At 52.4% G+C, this 14,912-nt stretch overlaps 1 protein-coding gene across 1 annotated transcript in view; it reads left to right on the top strand.

Moving 5' to 3' along the window:
• LOC123933857 (myosin-16) overlaps nucleotides 1-14,912 on the top strand; it is a 58,934-nt gene that overhangs the window by 19,076 nt on the left and 24,946 nt on the right. Inside the window, exons 16-25 of the mRNA XM_045993531.1 lie at nucleotides 299-386; nucleotides 1,329-1,446; nucleotides 2,626-2,746; nucleotides 6,001-6,137; nucleotides 7,404-7,485; nucleotides 9,914-10,087; nucleotides 11,172-11,399; nucleotides 11,908-12,012; nucleotides 13,928-14,014; nucleotides 14,244-14,389. Coding sequence (XP_045849487.1) covers nucleotides 299-386; nucleotides 1,329-1,446; nucleotides 2,626-2,746; nucleotides 6,001-6,137; nucleotides 7,404-7,485; nucleotides 9,914-10,087; nucleotides 11,172-11,399; nucleotides 11,908-12,012; nucleotides 13,928-14,014; nucleotides 14,244-14,389 — 1,286 coding nt within the window. The remainder of the gene's footprint in view (nucleotides 1-298; nucleotides 387-1,328; nucleotides 1,447-2,625; nucleotides 2,747-6,000; nucleotides 6,138-7,403; nucleotides 7,486-9,913; nucleotides 10,088-11,171; nucleotides 11,400-11,907; nucleotides 12,013-13,927; nucleotides 14,015-14,243; nucleotides 14,390-14,912) is intronic.

Here is a 14,912-nt window from a genome sequence, read left to right as displayed (position 1 = left end):
CTGATGAGCCAGCATTGAGTGAGAAGGGCCCTGTCATGAAAAACCATATCAAGAAAACCATGTCACTTTGGGCAAGTCCCTCTGAGAGGACAGCCACCACCCAAGATGCTGTCCATGATGACAGCCACTAGCCAGATGTGGCAAGAAAGTCCTGGAGAAGAGGCTGGTGCGGCAGAAGAGCTCAATCTGAATTTAACTAATTGAACTTTAAATACACAGCTCTGCTGAGCGTGTGTGTCCTGCAACACCAACACTGAGCTCTACTCAGTCCTTCTGCTTCTTGTTCCTCCGTCCCCAGGAGCAGCTGAATAAGCTGATGACCACCCTCCACAGCACTGCTCCCCATTTTGTCCGCTGCATTGTGCCCAACGAGTTCAAGCAATCAGGTACATCGTGGGGCTCTGTGAAGTTAGTGTTGGCTCAAATGAAGTACCGACCCTTTAAAGAAGTTTAGTTACTTTTGAAATATGAAGTACTCTCTTTTTTTTTTTTAAAGATTTTATTTATTTGACAGAGATCACAAGTAGGCAGAGAGGCAGGCAGAGAGAGAGAGAGTGGAGGAAGCAGGCTCCCTGCTGAGCAGAGAGCCCGATGCGGGGCTCAATCCCAGGACCCTGGGATCATGACCCGAGCTGAAGGCAGAGGCTTCAATCCACTGAGCCACCCAGGCACCCCGAGTACTCTCTCTCCTCCTCCCTCTCTTCCCACCAATTTTTTCAAACTTGGACAATTTTACCCACCGAAACAGTAACAGTTAATAAAAATAACTAACATTTGTTGGGTGCAAACTGTGAGCCAGGTATGAATTAAGTCCATGTTTAATCAGGAGGGATGACTGGGGCAAAGCAGGGCACCAAGGGATCCCCAAAAATGGATCATCCAGGGGCACCTGGGTGGCTCAGTCAGTGGAGCATCTGACTCTTGGTTTTGGTTCAGGTCATGATCTCAGGGTCCTGGGATGGAGCCCCCATGGGGCTCAGTACTCAGCGTAGAGACTGCTTGTCCCTCTTTCTCCCCCTCTGCTCCTCCCCTCGCTTATGCACTAGCTCTCTCTCAAATAAATAAAATCTTTAAAGAAATGGATCATCCAAAATTCATGTTCTAGCTGCTTTGTAAAGCAAAAATCATGTTTTTGGCTGGGTGGGCACCAGCTGGAAGTCACACTGGGGAGGGCTTTGGGTGTTGGCTGAATTGTGGGGCTCCCTGGGCAGTGATCGGACAAGACTGGGGTTGATGACACAGATGCTCACTTAGCTTTCTGCGGTGGCAAGGAGTAGCCTGTCCCACCCCAGAGTCCTGACGGCACCCTGTGCCCTCCCCCTTGGCAGGCGTGGTGGACGCCCACCTGATCATGCACCAGCTGGCTTGTAACGGAGTCCTGGAAGGCATCCGTATTTGCAGAAAGGGCTTCCCAAACAGGATGCAGTACCCAGAGTTCAAACAGAGGTAAGTGGTGTCTCCCTGATACCGTGAGTCTACAGTTCTCGGTTGACAGGGACTGACTAATGGAGAAATACAGTCCTGCTCTCCCAGACGCTACACCTCACAACAGATACCAACTCACCGTCATTACTTTATGCTTTGACTTGAATTTCAACTGTTAGCATGTGCATTTCTTTGCCTGAGGGCCTCCCCTGGCTCTGGAACCTGCTTTGCTACTGGGCAGGCTCAAGTCTCAGGAAGTAATGTCTCCCCAGAAGCAGCCCTCAACCAGTGACTGAGGACAATTGGCAAATAAATACTTCAACTCCCTCACCCTTCTTGGTGGCCTAACGATGAGGCATGTTCTGTACTGGCTTCCAGATAAGTGTCTAACAGTAGGCTCTCCAAGTTAAATTTTAAAAAATAATAAAAATTTAAAAGCCCTGGTTTGTAGGGTCTTTGGATTTCCATGGGATAAACTCTCTCATGGCCAATTTCAAGCCAGCAATGAGACGTCACTGAATGACTGAAAGTGGGTTTGGGTAGAGGTACATACTACTGTTCCCAGTGTCCCCCAGCAGGATTAAGTCCCAGCTGCCCATTGTGATAACTAGTCTGATAACATGCCTCTTATTAACTTCCCTGACCCCTTTCCCAACCCTGCCACCCTCCACCCCACCCACCGACCTACAAATAAACCATTTATACTTGGATCCTTGTCTCAAGGTCTGCTTCTGGGGGAACCCAAACTAAGACCTCCACCTAAGGCATTGTTTTCCTTCTATCCCCTCCCTATCTGCTGGAACATATGACCACAGACGGATGGAACAGGACATGTCACTAGAGGTAATCTTGTCCAAGTCCCCTGAAGGCTCTAAACAGGGAAGGACTCATGGAAATCACAAAGAGGGCTGCTGGCAGGTTAGGAAAGTCAGCACTTCTATTCCTGGAAGGAAAGATCAGGAAGGAAAGATTTGGGTGTCTTCATTTCTAGGAGCATCTGCCGCCTCATGGACTCCTGACCAAGACCAGTGTTTGCTCCCCAAGGTTACCTGTCAGTCCCACCCACTGCCTGCTGTGGCCATCTATAAAACAGGTCTAACCCATGACTCCAAGACCATCACAAAGGTCAACCGCGTGGATATGCTTCCTGAGCTGCCAGCTTGGGCACAACGACAATTGTCATTGTCTCTCTCCCACCAGGTACCAAGTGCTGAACCCCAACGTGATTCCTCAGGGATTCGTAGACAACAAGAAGGCCTCAGAGCTGCTGCTCGGATCCATCGACCTGGATGTGAATGAGTACAAGATTGGGCATACCAAGGTAACCTCTTCCGGTGACACTCCCTCCCTAAGCCACCCGGCCTTGTCCTCAGAAGGTGAGCTTCAGGGCGTGAATTCCAACTGCCTGCCTTGGGCAAGCCCGCCCCCCAGCCACAGCTGAGGAGAGCCTCAGTTTCCTCCTCTGGAAAAGGAGAGCTGATACAGCTGATCTCGTGGAATTTGGGGGATGAGAACCCAGCTCAGACAGGTACTTACTAAATGGTAGATTATTTCCTAGGCTTGTATGAACCCCAGTAAGAATCGAGGTCCTGGGTTTGACTGGGACATGAAACTGTGTGTGTTTGTGTTGGGGGGTGGGGTGAGGTCTAAGCGTAAAGCACCATAATCCCAGCCCACCACACTGAAAGCTCCAGCCCTGAGCTGGCAGGTGAGTCGGGGCTGACTCAGAGAGGCTGCCTGACCCTGACTCACCGGACCTAGGCTGCCCTGTGTCTGTCCCACTTCCTGGCCCTGCAGAGTCCTGTTGGGATTGGCAGGACCAGCCAGGCTAATGGTGTGAGGTGTCCCTCTACAGCTGCCTGAGCAGACTGCACCCCAGCCTGACAACCAGGGTGATCCAGGAGGATCCCAGCTTTGCATGCAGGAGCATCAGGCTCAAAGCCTGCCGCAGTGTAGCCCACAGACCTGGGGAATCACAGGAATGCTCCAGGCTATGTGTACATCCCATACCTCTGGCCACTTAGCAAATGTTGCCAAGCATGGTTCCAGGCTCTAGGGATACACCAGCGAAGAGAACAGAGTCCCCAGCTCCCTGGAGCTTGCTTCTGGTAGTAAGTGCCGGCAGAATCATCACACTGCTCTAGAATCTGCCAGAACTACTAGCTTTGGCCTCCTTCACAATTAAGACATGCCATGCACAACTAAACTGACTTTGAGGAACACTTTGGGTTTTGTCATAATCACTGAATACCAGATGCTTCCCCCACCCCCACCTTTGAAGGATGGGAAACTTGAGGAAGTGGGGACAGGGGCATGGAGCTGATGTGCCCAGCTCTGCAGAACCAGGCAGGAAGGAGCAGGCCTCGGACCCCCAAGATGCTGCTCGCGGGAAGGGGAGATAGGGCTGCCGTTGCTAGCATCTGACGCAGCTACTGGCTGGGCAAACGGACTGCATTTGAGGTCGTGCAAGGGTTGCGTGGGAACTGCGGGTCCAGATAAAGGTCTGGGGATTCTGGGGACAGCTTTGCTCCCCAAGCAGCCGGGCAGGCTCTTATGACAGAGGCAGAACAGAGAACAGGATGATTCTGCAGGTCAGCTGTGTCCCTTATCCACATCATCGGCGCATGGGGGCCCCACCGCCAGGCACACGCTCACCTCACCGCTCCTGAAAGGACACACCTCAATGAGCAGCCATTGGGAAATATCAAAAAAACATTTCATTAAATCAAGCCCAGTGTCTCAACCCCATGATGGGTAGCTCTTTGAGTTTTTGTGGGGGAAGAAGGCAGGGAGAGAAAACTTTCTTTTCTAGTTGGTACCATAGCATCCACATAAATGATTTCGCTGGGGGCTCGGCTTCCTGCCCCAATGTGTGGAATCACAGACTCTCGGGGCTGGGAGGACTCAGGGTCCTGCACTCCCACTGAACAACAGGGGAGATCGAGCCCTCCCCAAGAAGAGTAGCTTGGCTAAAGCGACATAGCACATCCAAGGCAGCCTGAGGCCAGGTACAGGTTTCCTGGCACCTTCTATCCTTCTAGAAGTTTCTATTATGTCCTACTTGAGGCCTATAAAAAAGATGTTACCTTATGAAACATATTAAAATAAAACAACCACCCAGGAGCCCACTTAAAAATCCAGAACTTAATCTTCACATCTCTTTCCTCTCCTTCCTCCCCACCCCCAGGAGTAAACTTTGTCCTGAATGTTAACCACCCTCCTGCCTTTTAAAAAATAGTTTTTCTCGCATATGCATCTGACCTTGGTTTCTGCCTGGTTCTGAGCTTCGTGGAAGTGTCATACTTGATACACTCTCCTGTGACATGCTTTAAACCCTTCATTGTATGTCCAGGATCCATCCTGTTGGTTAGAACATGACAATCATTCACATATCTTGCTGCCTCAGACAGTCACACCACAATTATCCTTTCTTCTGTCCTTGGAAATAGTTTTCTCCCCCCAGCAGTAATTAACAATGCTACTTTGAATATCTTTCTGTGTGGTCCTATGTAGGGGTTTCTCTAGAATGAAATTCTCAGCCTTGGCTGTACATTAGAATTTTAGGGGGAGGGGTAAAGATACCAATTGTTTGAAAGCCTTGCCCCAGAAATTGTTTGAAATCACCTATGTCCAGGTATCAGCATCTTTCCAAGGCCCTCCAGGCAGAAACAATGTGCAGCCAGGACGGAGATAGATATGTTAACGCTGAGGAGGACAGTGGCCTGTTTCGGGGTGTGCAAACATCTAACTTGACAAGGGAATGCCAAACCACCAACCCACCTTCCCCTTGATCCATAACCTTGCCAACCCTTGCCTTTTCTGGTCTTAAAAGTTACAGGTGGAGGGAGGAGTGACTGGTATCTTGAGACTTGACTTTACATTTCCTGGAGGCTGGGTGTTTCCTGCTCTTTCTGACAAATTGCAAAGCTGGCCCTGTTTTCCTGGGGCTGTGCCCCGCTCACACATCAAAGCTGGGTGCCCCAAACTGCGCAGCATTTGTAAAATTCTCTATCCTTCCTACAGAGTCAACCCCACCCCCGCCCTCATTAGCCCCTCTTCCCACTCCCAGGTCCCAGGCTGTTTTGCATGGCGGTAAAGAAGGAAGGCCCCTTGCCACCCCGGGTGCTGGGCAGTCACCATAGCAGCCAGGATTATGAAGACAGAGCACGTTTTACTTACAGCTTCGCAGTTTATACAAGACTTTTCCACCCAATGTCTCCAATCCTTATAGTAACCCTCGGGGAGAGATCAACATCCCAATTTCACAGATGAGGAACGGAGGCCCTGAGATGTGAGGAGACACATTCAGGGTGACCCAGCCAGTTAAGTGCAAGGCCCATAGGAGGAGCCAAGGGCAAGGGGAAACAGACGCTAGGGCCGGCCGTGATCCTGCTGTTGGCGGTGTCTAGGCTGGGGCCAGCTGTTCCCAAGGGGCCTCAAACACCAGCCCTAGCCTGGCCCTCTTAACTTTTAAGGACTTTTCTGGACCCCTGGTGCCTGGATGGAAAACTCCGTGCAAGTGGCTGCCTCTGGTGACAGCGGGCCTCTTTTCAGATGGGTGTGTCTTTCCCCTAGGTGTTCTTCCGAGCCGGCATCCTGGCTAAGCTTGAGGACATGCGGGATGAGCGGCTGGCCAAGATCATGACGATGCTACAGTGTCGTCTCCGGGGCTTCCTTATGAGGATTGAGTTCAAGAAGATGCTGGAACGAAGGTAGCCCTCACCAGCACCAACAGGGGTGGGCCGCAGAGGCCACACTCACTCACACAGGATGACCAGGGACCCTGCCACACACACAGCTCTCAGCTGTGTTAGCAACATCGGGCAGTGAGATGAGGGGAGGGTGCCAGTGTCTTTGCTGGCCCAAAGAAACCTATTGGGGGCCTCTATTCGTTTTCTAGGGTTGCCATGACAAAGCACCACAGTCTGGCTGCCTTAAATCAGTGGAAATATATTGTCTCACAGTTGCAGAGACCAGCCGGTCTGAAATCAAGGTGTTGCAGGCCACACTCCCTCCAAAGCTCTAAAGAAGGGCCCTTCCTTGCCTCTTTCTGTCCTGGTGGTCCCAGGTGTTTCTTGGCTCGTGGCCACATCATTCCAATTTCTGCCTCTGTGTCCATGTCTCTACACTGGCTTCCTTCATTTTATATGGACACCAGGCCTTTTGGGTTAGGGATCCACCTTTCTCAACTATGACCTTCTCTCAACCTAAGTAATGACCCTGTTTCCAAACAAGGTCACACTCCTAGGTACTGGGGGTTAGGACTTCAACGTATCTTTTTGAAGGGGACACAATTCAACCCCTAACAGGGGCCACTAAATATAAATCCTACAAGTCACTTCCCCTTATTGATGACAGGGATGTGGTCGGGCCAGCACCCCGTGGAAACTGAGGCCAGAAGGGTGAAGGGCCTGGCCCCGGTTCATGCAGAAAGAGTCAAGACTGGAACCCAGAAACCCTCACTCCAAGTCCTTGCCCCTGGAATCCTGTTTCCCAGCGGTGTCTCTAAAACCATCATCAGAAAATAGCTCGGGCTCTTCTGGATGGCCTCTGGTTGACTCTGGGTCTTTGTGGCCGTAGTATTAGTAATAATAACAGAAATGAGCAAGTAACAACAATAATGGGTTCCTGATATCCACTAGGCGCTCTGCGACCCCGGCTGAAGGCAGGGACCCCGGTCAGGAGCGGAGGGTGGGACAGCAGCCCAACCCCACCCAGGGCCTCGGCACACAGGCGGCTTCGGTAAATGACAGTTCGGTAAAGGTGCTAGGGACAAAGGTGGGCTCCAGAGACTGCAGATGGATCGGATGCAGAGGGTAATGGGTGATTTCCGCTGAAGGATCGGAAGGAAGGGTAGTGTAAGAAGGAATGAGTGGTCTGTCCGAGCCTTGTGGTCTCTGAGAAGAACTGTTCCATCCGGGAAGCCAGGCCCTAACACCTGCACTCTAATCCACGAGACCCCCGCTTCCTTTTTGCAGAATGGGCCTGAAAGTCATCCAGCGGAACACACGCAAATTCCTGGAGCTGCGTTTCTGGGGCTGGTGGAAGCTCTACAACAAGGTAGGGTTCAGGGCGCCAGGCCAGCCTGCTGCTGTGGGGGGACGGGGGACCTTGGGTCCGGGTGAAGGTACTTCTCAGGGGTGGCAGGCCACAGGATGCTGCAGGCACAGTCCAAAAATGAGACGAAGGCGGAATCTAGCCTCCTTCCAGACAGGGGCAAATTCCTCTGTAAGGAACAACCACAGTGTGTCTTCCGGCCTCACCTCCTCCCTGAGAGCCTCCCGCGCGCCCCCCAACCCTGCCCCAACACACACTACAGAAAGCAGACTTAGTTATCAGCATCTCTCCCTGGGCGTGCTGAAGCATCTTCAGCTCCTTTAGTGAAGGCCTCAGCTTTGGCGCTGGAGTGACCTCAGGAAATCGTGGGGGCTGACCTCCCAGTCCTCAGGTTCTTCCGAGATGGCAGAGAGGGCAGTGAGTGAGCCAGGTGTTGGGGCTGCGGGACCCCCAAGCAGCCAGCCTGCCCTTGACCAACGCAGGAGGCCATGAGTCGTCCTCCTGATGCAGGCGGAATCATAGTGGGTGATGGTGTCCCCGCCTCTGGCCCCCCATCCCCCACCCCCACCCCCCTTCAGGGGGGACACCCTGCTAGGCCCCAGAGGAGGCAGGGCTGCTGCATTCAGGAGCTGGGATGGTGTTGTCTCAAGGGGCAGCCAGGCGGAGGTGTGAGTTCTCTCTCTGGCCCTGTGGCCCCCATGGCTCATGCAGAAGCTTCTTTCCCCTCCCTGTGGGAAAGCGCTTTCGAACACAGTGCTGGCCACAGGTTTGAAGGAGGGATAGTAGGTCTGCATCCCCAAAGGCACCCACACATGGGCCAGCCTGCTCGGGGGCCTGAGATCACAGAGGAGTCCAGACAAGCATTTCTCAGAGTCCAGGCATCGCTGCTCATTTCCCCACCTGTTCCCCACCTCTTTCCAGACATCCACTCACTTTTTTATTTTGAAATTTTTATTTTAAAAGAAATTTTTTATCCTTATCCACTTTAATCGCACCCTTAGCAAGCATTACACATCCACAGGACAGTGGATTTGACGAGTTCTTTTCTGTTCTTAAAAATTATTATTTAAAGAAATTAGTTATTCAGTTTCTTACTTTTTAAAAGTTATTTTTAAAGTAACTTTGTAACAAGGACTATCAAAAGGGTTTCTGTGTGATGCCAAATCTGTGGCGCCTTCCCTCTTTGTCTTTGTGTTGCTCTCTGGGAAGCCCCAGGCCAACAGCCATTAAGATGCTTTCAGGCAGGACACATGTTCCCAGATGAGAAGGTGAAGCCTGAAAACCTCCCATTCTTTACTAGAAAGTAAAACCACTGATTAAAGGCAGTGGAGCAAGGTCCTATTCCAATGAGTACAAAAAGTAAAATAAAATAAAAATTCTTTTCTCTTAGTTTTTAATTAAGCTCTAATCTTATTTATGACAGATAGGATGAGTTGATGGGGGAAAAAAAACAACATGTTGTGGGAGGTTTTCATTGAATAAAAAGAGTTACATAGTTGTGGGTTCACGTGGACCCACCACTGTGGCATCCCAGGTCCCCACAGCCCAGGCTGGCAAGGTGGCTTCCCTGTCATCTTCCAAGAAAGGTGATGCCTTCTCCCAAATCCATCTCCATGGGGGCGTTTGCCCTCCAGAGAAACACATCCATTGGTCAGGACATACCCTGAGGGCCTGTCCTGCCAGCTCTGCTCAGAACTGTAGGGACACGGAGGGCATGAGGGAGATTTTCGAGGGACTCAAGGTCTAGCAGGGCGAGGAGTACAGGTGGAGGGAGCTGATGGACCCAGGCCCTCCTGCAGGGTAAGAAGGGCAAAATGCATAGAGAGGTCCGGTTGGGGGCGATGGGTGCAGAAGAGGAGCAGGGGCTCCCGGCCAAGGGACAAGGCAGGTGCAGCCCTATAGAGCGGGGAGCAAGAGGACAGAGGCAAGATGTACCCGCTGAGCGGGAGCAGGGTGACTGAAGTTGGATCGTGCGAGGCCTGGAAGACCACGGCGGGGAGCAGATGAAAGAAAAGTTAAGTGAGAAATACAGAGAGACACGGAGAATATACATGTGACAGGGAGAGAGACCGAGGGAGGAATCAGTGAGGGAGAAAGGTAGGTGAAACCAGAGCTTGAATTCAGCCAGGGCTCCTGAGCACACAATTTATAGAAGCACTGGGCGTGGCTAGATGCCAAAGAACATCTAACTCGGTGTCCTGTAGGATCAAAGAGCACCCTGAGGATTGGTCCCCAGCCAGGATGGGCCCTCTCTGGGGAGGCTAGGGATGTTTTAGGGCATCTACAGAGAGGTTCCTCCTCACGACTACCAAGAGCTGTTTTCTACCCCAGTGGAGGTGTGACGTCCTGTCTGAAGCAGAGCCCACAGCCCACCACCGAGGCCCCGCCAAAGCCATCCCCGTGACACAGTATGGTGTTGCTCTCCACCCAGGTCAAGCCACTCCTGAATGTGGCTCGGCAAGAGGAGGAGATGAAGGCCAAGGAGGAGGAGCTGAGGAATGCCATGTCCAAGACACAGGAGCTAATAAACAGAGTAAAGGAGCTGGAGGAGAAGATGGCCACGCTCAGCCAGGAAAAGAACGACCTCACCATCCAGCTACAGGCCGTACGTGGGGCCCTGGAGGGGACGGGAGGGGTGTGGGGGGTGGGAGCTGGGAGCCCTCGCAACTAGTAGGATCCCCAGCGTCACTGAGAGTCAGACCCAGAGAGGGAGAGCCTTCTGAGAAGCCATGTACAAGTGAGGTCCTGGCAATAAAAGAACCACCAGGGGCACCTGGGTGGCTCAGTGGGTTAAGCCTCTGCCTGGGATCGAGGCCCGTATTGCGCTCTCTGCTCAGCAGGGAGCCTGCTTCCCCCCTCTCTCTCTCTGCCTGCCTCTCTGCCTTCTTGTGATCTCTGTCAAGTAAATAAATAAAATATTAAAAAAAAACAAACCACCGATTCCTAGAAGCACCTTCATGGGCTCCACCCCTTCATGCCTCACGATGATCTGTTTCCCTTATCGTACAGACAAAAAACTGAATTTCAGTGATGTTATGCCATGAATCGTAAGTCACACAGCTGGTTTGGTTCGACTCTGTGGTCAGTTACCATCCTACACCACTAACCCCATCTTGGGGAAATGCCGGTGGACACCCAGGTTGTCCCTCTTCTGCCCCCTCCTGTCCGCTTGACCTTTGACAACCCCATCCTCCTCTGATATCAGTTCCCTCATCCCCAAACTAGCTTATGGTAACATCTGCCTGGCTCGCCCCTCGGGGTTGTTAGGAAGAGGAACCGGGGATGGGAAATGGCTTGTTAACGCAGAAGTACTGACTCAGCACTGGCAGCTAGTTGGGCGGATGGCCCAGGCCCCACTGACAAATGGAGCCACGGGCACATCCGGGCTCTCAGCAGCTGGGACAGCAGAGCCTACGCTACCGGTGCGTTGCAGCCCGAGGGTCCTCCCCTTCTCCTGGACCACCTCTGCTGTCAACTTACCAGGGATCTCGAGAAAATGCAGATTTGAAGCCAGCAGGTCTCGGGGGAAGCCTGAGACTTGGCATCCTACTCAACTGACACATGATGCCACTGGTGGCCTGGGGATGGCACCGCTAGACCGTTTTGTTGCACACATCACACGAGGAGGCTTGGAGCTCGTGCCTGGACCCGTTTGGGACCCCCTTGACGGCTGCTCTTTCTTCCATCAGGAGCAAGAGAACCTGATAGATGCTGAGGAGCGTCTGACCCAGATGATGAAGACCAAAATGGAGCTGGAGAGCCAGATCTCGGACATGCGGGAGCGGCTGGAGGAGGAGGAAGGCACCTCGGCCTCCCTGAGCGCCACCAAGCGCAAGCTGGAGGGGGAGATGAGCGACCTCAAGCGGGACCTGGAGGGTCTTGAGACCACGCTGGCCAAGACGGAGAAGGAGAAGCAGGTGAGGAGGCCCTGGGGCCTGACCACACTCCTTGCCAGAACCAAGGAGTCTGCGGGGCTCACACCTGGAGTTCCCACTGTAGCACTGCCCAGGACCCTCGCCACCAGCCACAGCAGGCTAGTAACTTAACTCGATGCAATTTAAAATGCGGCTCCGCTGTTGAGCTAGCTGCATTCTGCCGGCTCGGCAGCCACACGTGGCTAGTGCTACCACTATTATCGGATCGGCAAGTCTGGTGGGGCCTGAGGATCCACTCTTGAAGACACTGCTGACATCTGAGGACCAGGCTGGGATAGCAAAGGCCTGAACTGGTGGCTCTCACTGCCCCCCTCACCCTAAGATTCTGAGGCAGTCGGTTAGAGTGTGCCGTGGGCGTCAGCATCTCTCAGGCTCCCAGGTGACTCGGGACTGTAGCTGAGCTGTAGAGTCCCTCTCTCAGAGCAAGTGTCTCCCCCAAGGGTGTTCCCAGCCTTAAGGGCCTGTCTCTCTCTCCTGCCCCCAATTCCAGGCCCTGGATCACAAGGTCCGCACCCTGACCGGGGACCTCTCACTCCGGGAAGACTCCATTGCCAAGCTCCAGAAGGAGAAGAGGGCCCTGGAGGAGCTGCACCAGGTGGGCACCGCCAGCTTGCCCTTGGCAGAGCAGGTGGAGCTTGGAGACTAGAGACCCAGATTCAAACCCCAACTTTGCTGCTCCTCAGCTGGGGCCCATAGGGAAGGCGCAGAGTCTCCCAAAATCTGTTTCCTCATCCCTGAAGTGGGCGTTGTCATATCTTATTGCTGTCCTCCCAGGTTGGCTGTTAAGTAGGGTGACCGTATGATTTAATCACCCAAACTAAGACGGGTCAAGCGTCCCAGGTGCACTGGAAGGTATGGTCCCCAGACTCATCAGGATGAAGCGGAGGTACATAGAAGTGCCCTGGGAGTGATGCCCCAGTGAAGCCTGATACATCTTGGTGTCATGGGGAGACCCACTCGAGAGTTATGAGCTCAGGCTTCTGAACGCAGAGCCAGCTCTGACCAGCTGCCAGTGCTGACTGCGAAACAGACTGCTTCCTAGCTCTGGAGACTGAGGTACAAAGAGCAAGTCGAGGCCCAGAGCCAGCCAGTGGACCCCCACTGCCATGTTTGCTGACACCATGAACACACAACCCATCTCCCGAGTGCCTCTCTCTGCTGCCTCCAGAAACACCACCCCTGAGACTGTGACTCTCAACTATTTCAAACTCAGAGCCCCCTTCCGTAACAAATACGGCCAGTTCTCATTATTTGAGAGAGTCATGGAGCTCACCGTCAACAGCCCTATATTTCATGCCTGAACAAAATTTACCTGACATACAGATTTCCTCCGTGGGGCACGTCACAGCTTTCTTGTGCTTGGGAACACTAACTAGACAGCGTGGCAGACTGTGCATGGGGCCATTTGAGAGAGCAAAATCACCAAAACAAAACCACCAAATTGTAAAACCATGGCACTGAAGAGACTCTGAAAGACACCTGTTTGCAGTAGGAGTGGGAACAAGAAGGCAGGGCCCCATCTCCTCTGACTGCAGCTGGGAGAGTGCGCCCCAGGAGACTCAAATTTTTCGCTGCTCTGCGCATGCCTGCAAAGGACCTTGAAAGCACCATGAGTATTGATTTGGGATTACAAATAAACTTGAGCTAGTAGGTAAACTGGCAAGTAGATAATCCACAAATAATAAGCACAGGTTATATTTTGGAAGCCTCTCTTACCACTCCTAAAATAAAGATTATTGTAAGCCATACATAACTTCAAAAAAATCAGTAGTGTACTCCTTCTTTTTTAAAAGGGGGAATGAAAGGAGTGAAATTTGTAATGAACGATGGGGCTGTCAGCATGTCAGAGCTCGGGCAGATCTCCGAGAAGGTGTCATGAGCAGGCGGGCGTCCACTGAGCCTGCCTAGGTGGCTGCAGGTGGGCACTGAGGGCGTGTGGGGGACACAGATAGCACAGTGTGGATGCTGTCTGTGATGAGAGTTTACATAATGGTGAAGAATTCTCAGGGAGACTTTGACAATAACAAAGCTTCTGTCTGTTTTCACAGTAGATCATTCTTCAAAAATGTATTCTATACTAAATGAAAAAAAAGAGCTGAGTTCTATGGAAAGTGGCGCTGGGTGCTCGGTTCAGAAGAGCCTAATTGTTTCGCTTGTGTGAATGCCTGGATGGGGCATCAAGTGTGCGGACTGCAGGATTCTTCATGGCGCTGGATTGTTTCCAGCAATCCTAGAAACACCCACTAAGTGCCTGTGGGGCCCCCAATTATGGTAACAACCAAAAGCCCCCCAAAGATTTCTGACCTATTCCATGGAGAACCAGAGCCCCACTGACCAGTGAGGGTCCCCCTGCAGCTGACAGGTACTTGGGTCTGCTCCCCACCTCACCTGGTGCCAAGGGCAGGTGCTCAGTAGCTGTCGACTGAGCTCAGAAGTGATGGTAGAGAACCAGCTCTGTTCAGCTCTTCCTGCCTGGCTCGTGGGACACACGTGTATATCTTTCCCTTCAGAAAACCCTCGACGACCTGCAAGCCGAGGAGGACAAGGTGAACCACCTGAATAAGACCAACAGCAAGCTCAGCACCCAGATCCATGAGGTAATGCCCTGTTGCTGGGGGCCAATGCTATAGCTCAAGGGCCGGGTCCATGCTGGGGCACAGGGTCCTCAGATGCATCTGGGGAACTGGACTGACCCAGGCCTGGGCGAAATGAGGGCTTCTCTGAGGCTACAGCGAAAGAACCAGGTCCAATCTGGTTCCTCATCGCATTCCAGTCTCAGACTCACCTCCCCACCCCGACTTCCTCTTCCTTTTCTTGTTTCTGCAGCTGGAGGATAACTGGGAGCAAGAAAAGAAAATCCGAGCGGAGGTGGAAAAGGCTCGTCGCAAAGCTGAGAGTGACCTGAAGATGACCATTGACAATCTCAATGAGATGGAACGGTCCAAGCTAGACCTCGAGGAAGTGGTGAAAAAGTACGCCCGTGCAGGCGTTCATTCGCCCATAACAACAGTAGCAGTACCTAGCACTTCCTGGATAGGGTCAGGAGCCAGGCACTGTGCTGAAGGCTACACGTGCTTTAATGTATGGTCCCAGCACCTGTTGTGTGCCAGGCACTGTGCCCAGGACAGAGGATCTAGGGAGTGGGGAGTAGGTGCTGTCCATTCACAGGGAGCTCCAGGCCTCACACAGGGCTTGTTGGGCACTGGAAAGGAGACTAGTACTAAGCAAGGCTTAGTAGAAATCCATAAAGCTGAGCTCTCAAAGATCACAAGAGTTGAGGGGGTATTTTCTCAGTATCACTGCCAATAACACGGGAGAGCTGGATGGAGCAGAGAAACACTGGAACCAGGAAAGCAAGGGGAAGGCTACTGCAACAGTCCAGGTGTAAACCTGAACTAAGTAAGAGGCGAGGGATGGAGATGAGGAGATGGACAAGGAGAGCTCTCAGGGAGTGGAATTTGGACAATGCATCTCTGAGGTGCATTTTGCTAAGAC

The sequence above is a fragment of the Meles meles genome, chromosome 21 (assembly GCF_922984935.1).
Source record: "Meles meles chromosome 21, mMelMel3.1 paternal haplotype, whole genome shotgun sequence".
Taxonomy (NCBI): Eukaryota; Metazoa; Chordata; class Mammalia; order Carnivora; family Mustelidae; genus Meles; species Meles meles.
This window is presented reverse-complemented; position numbering and strand designations above follow the sequence as displayed.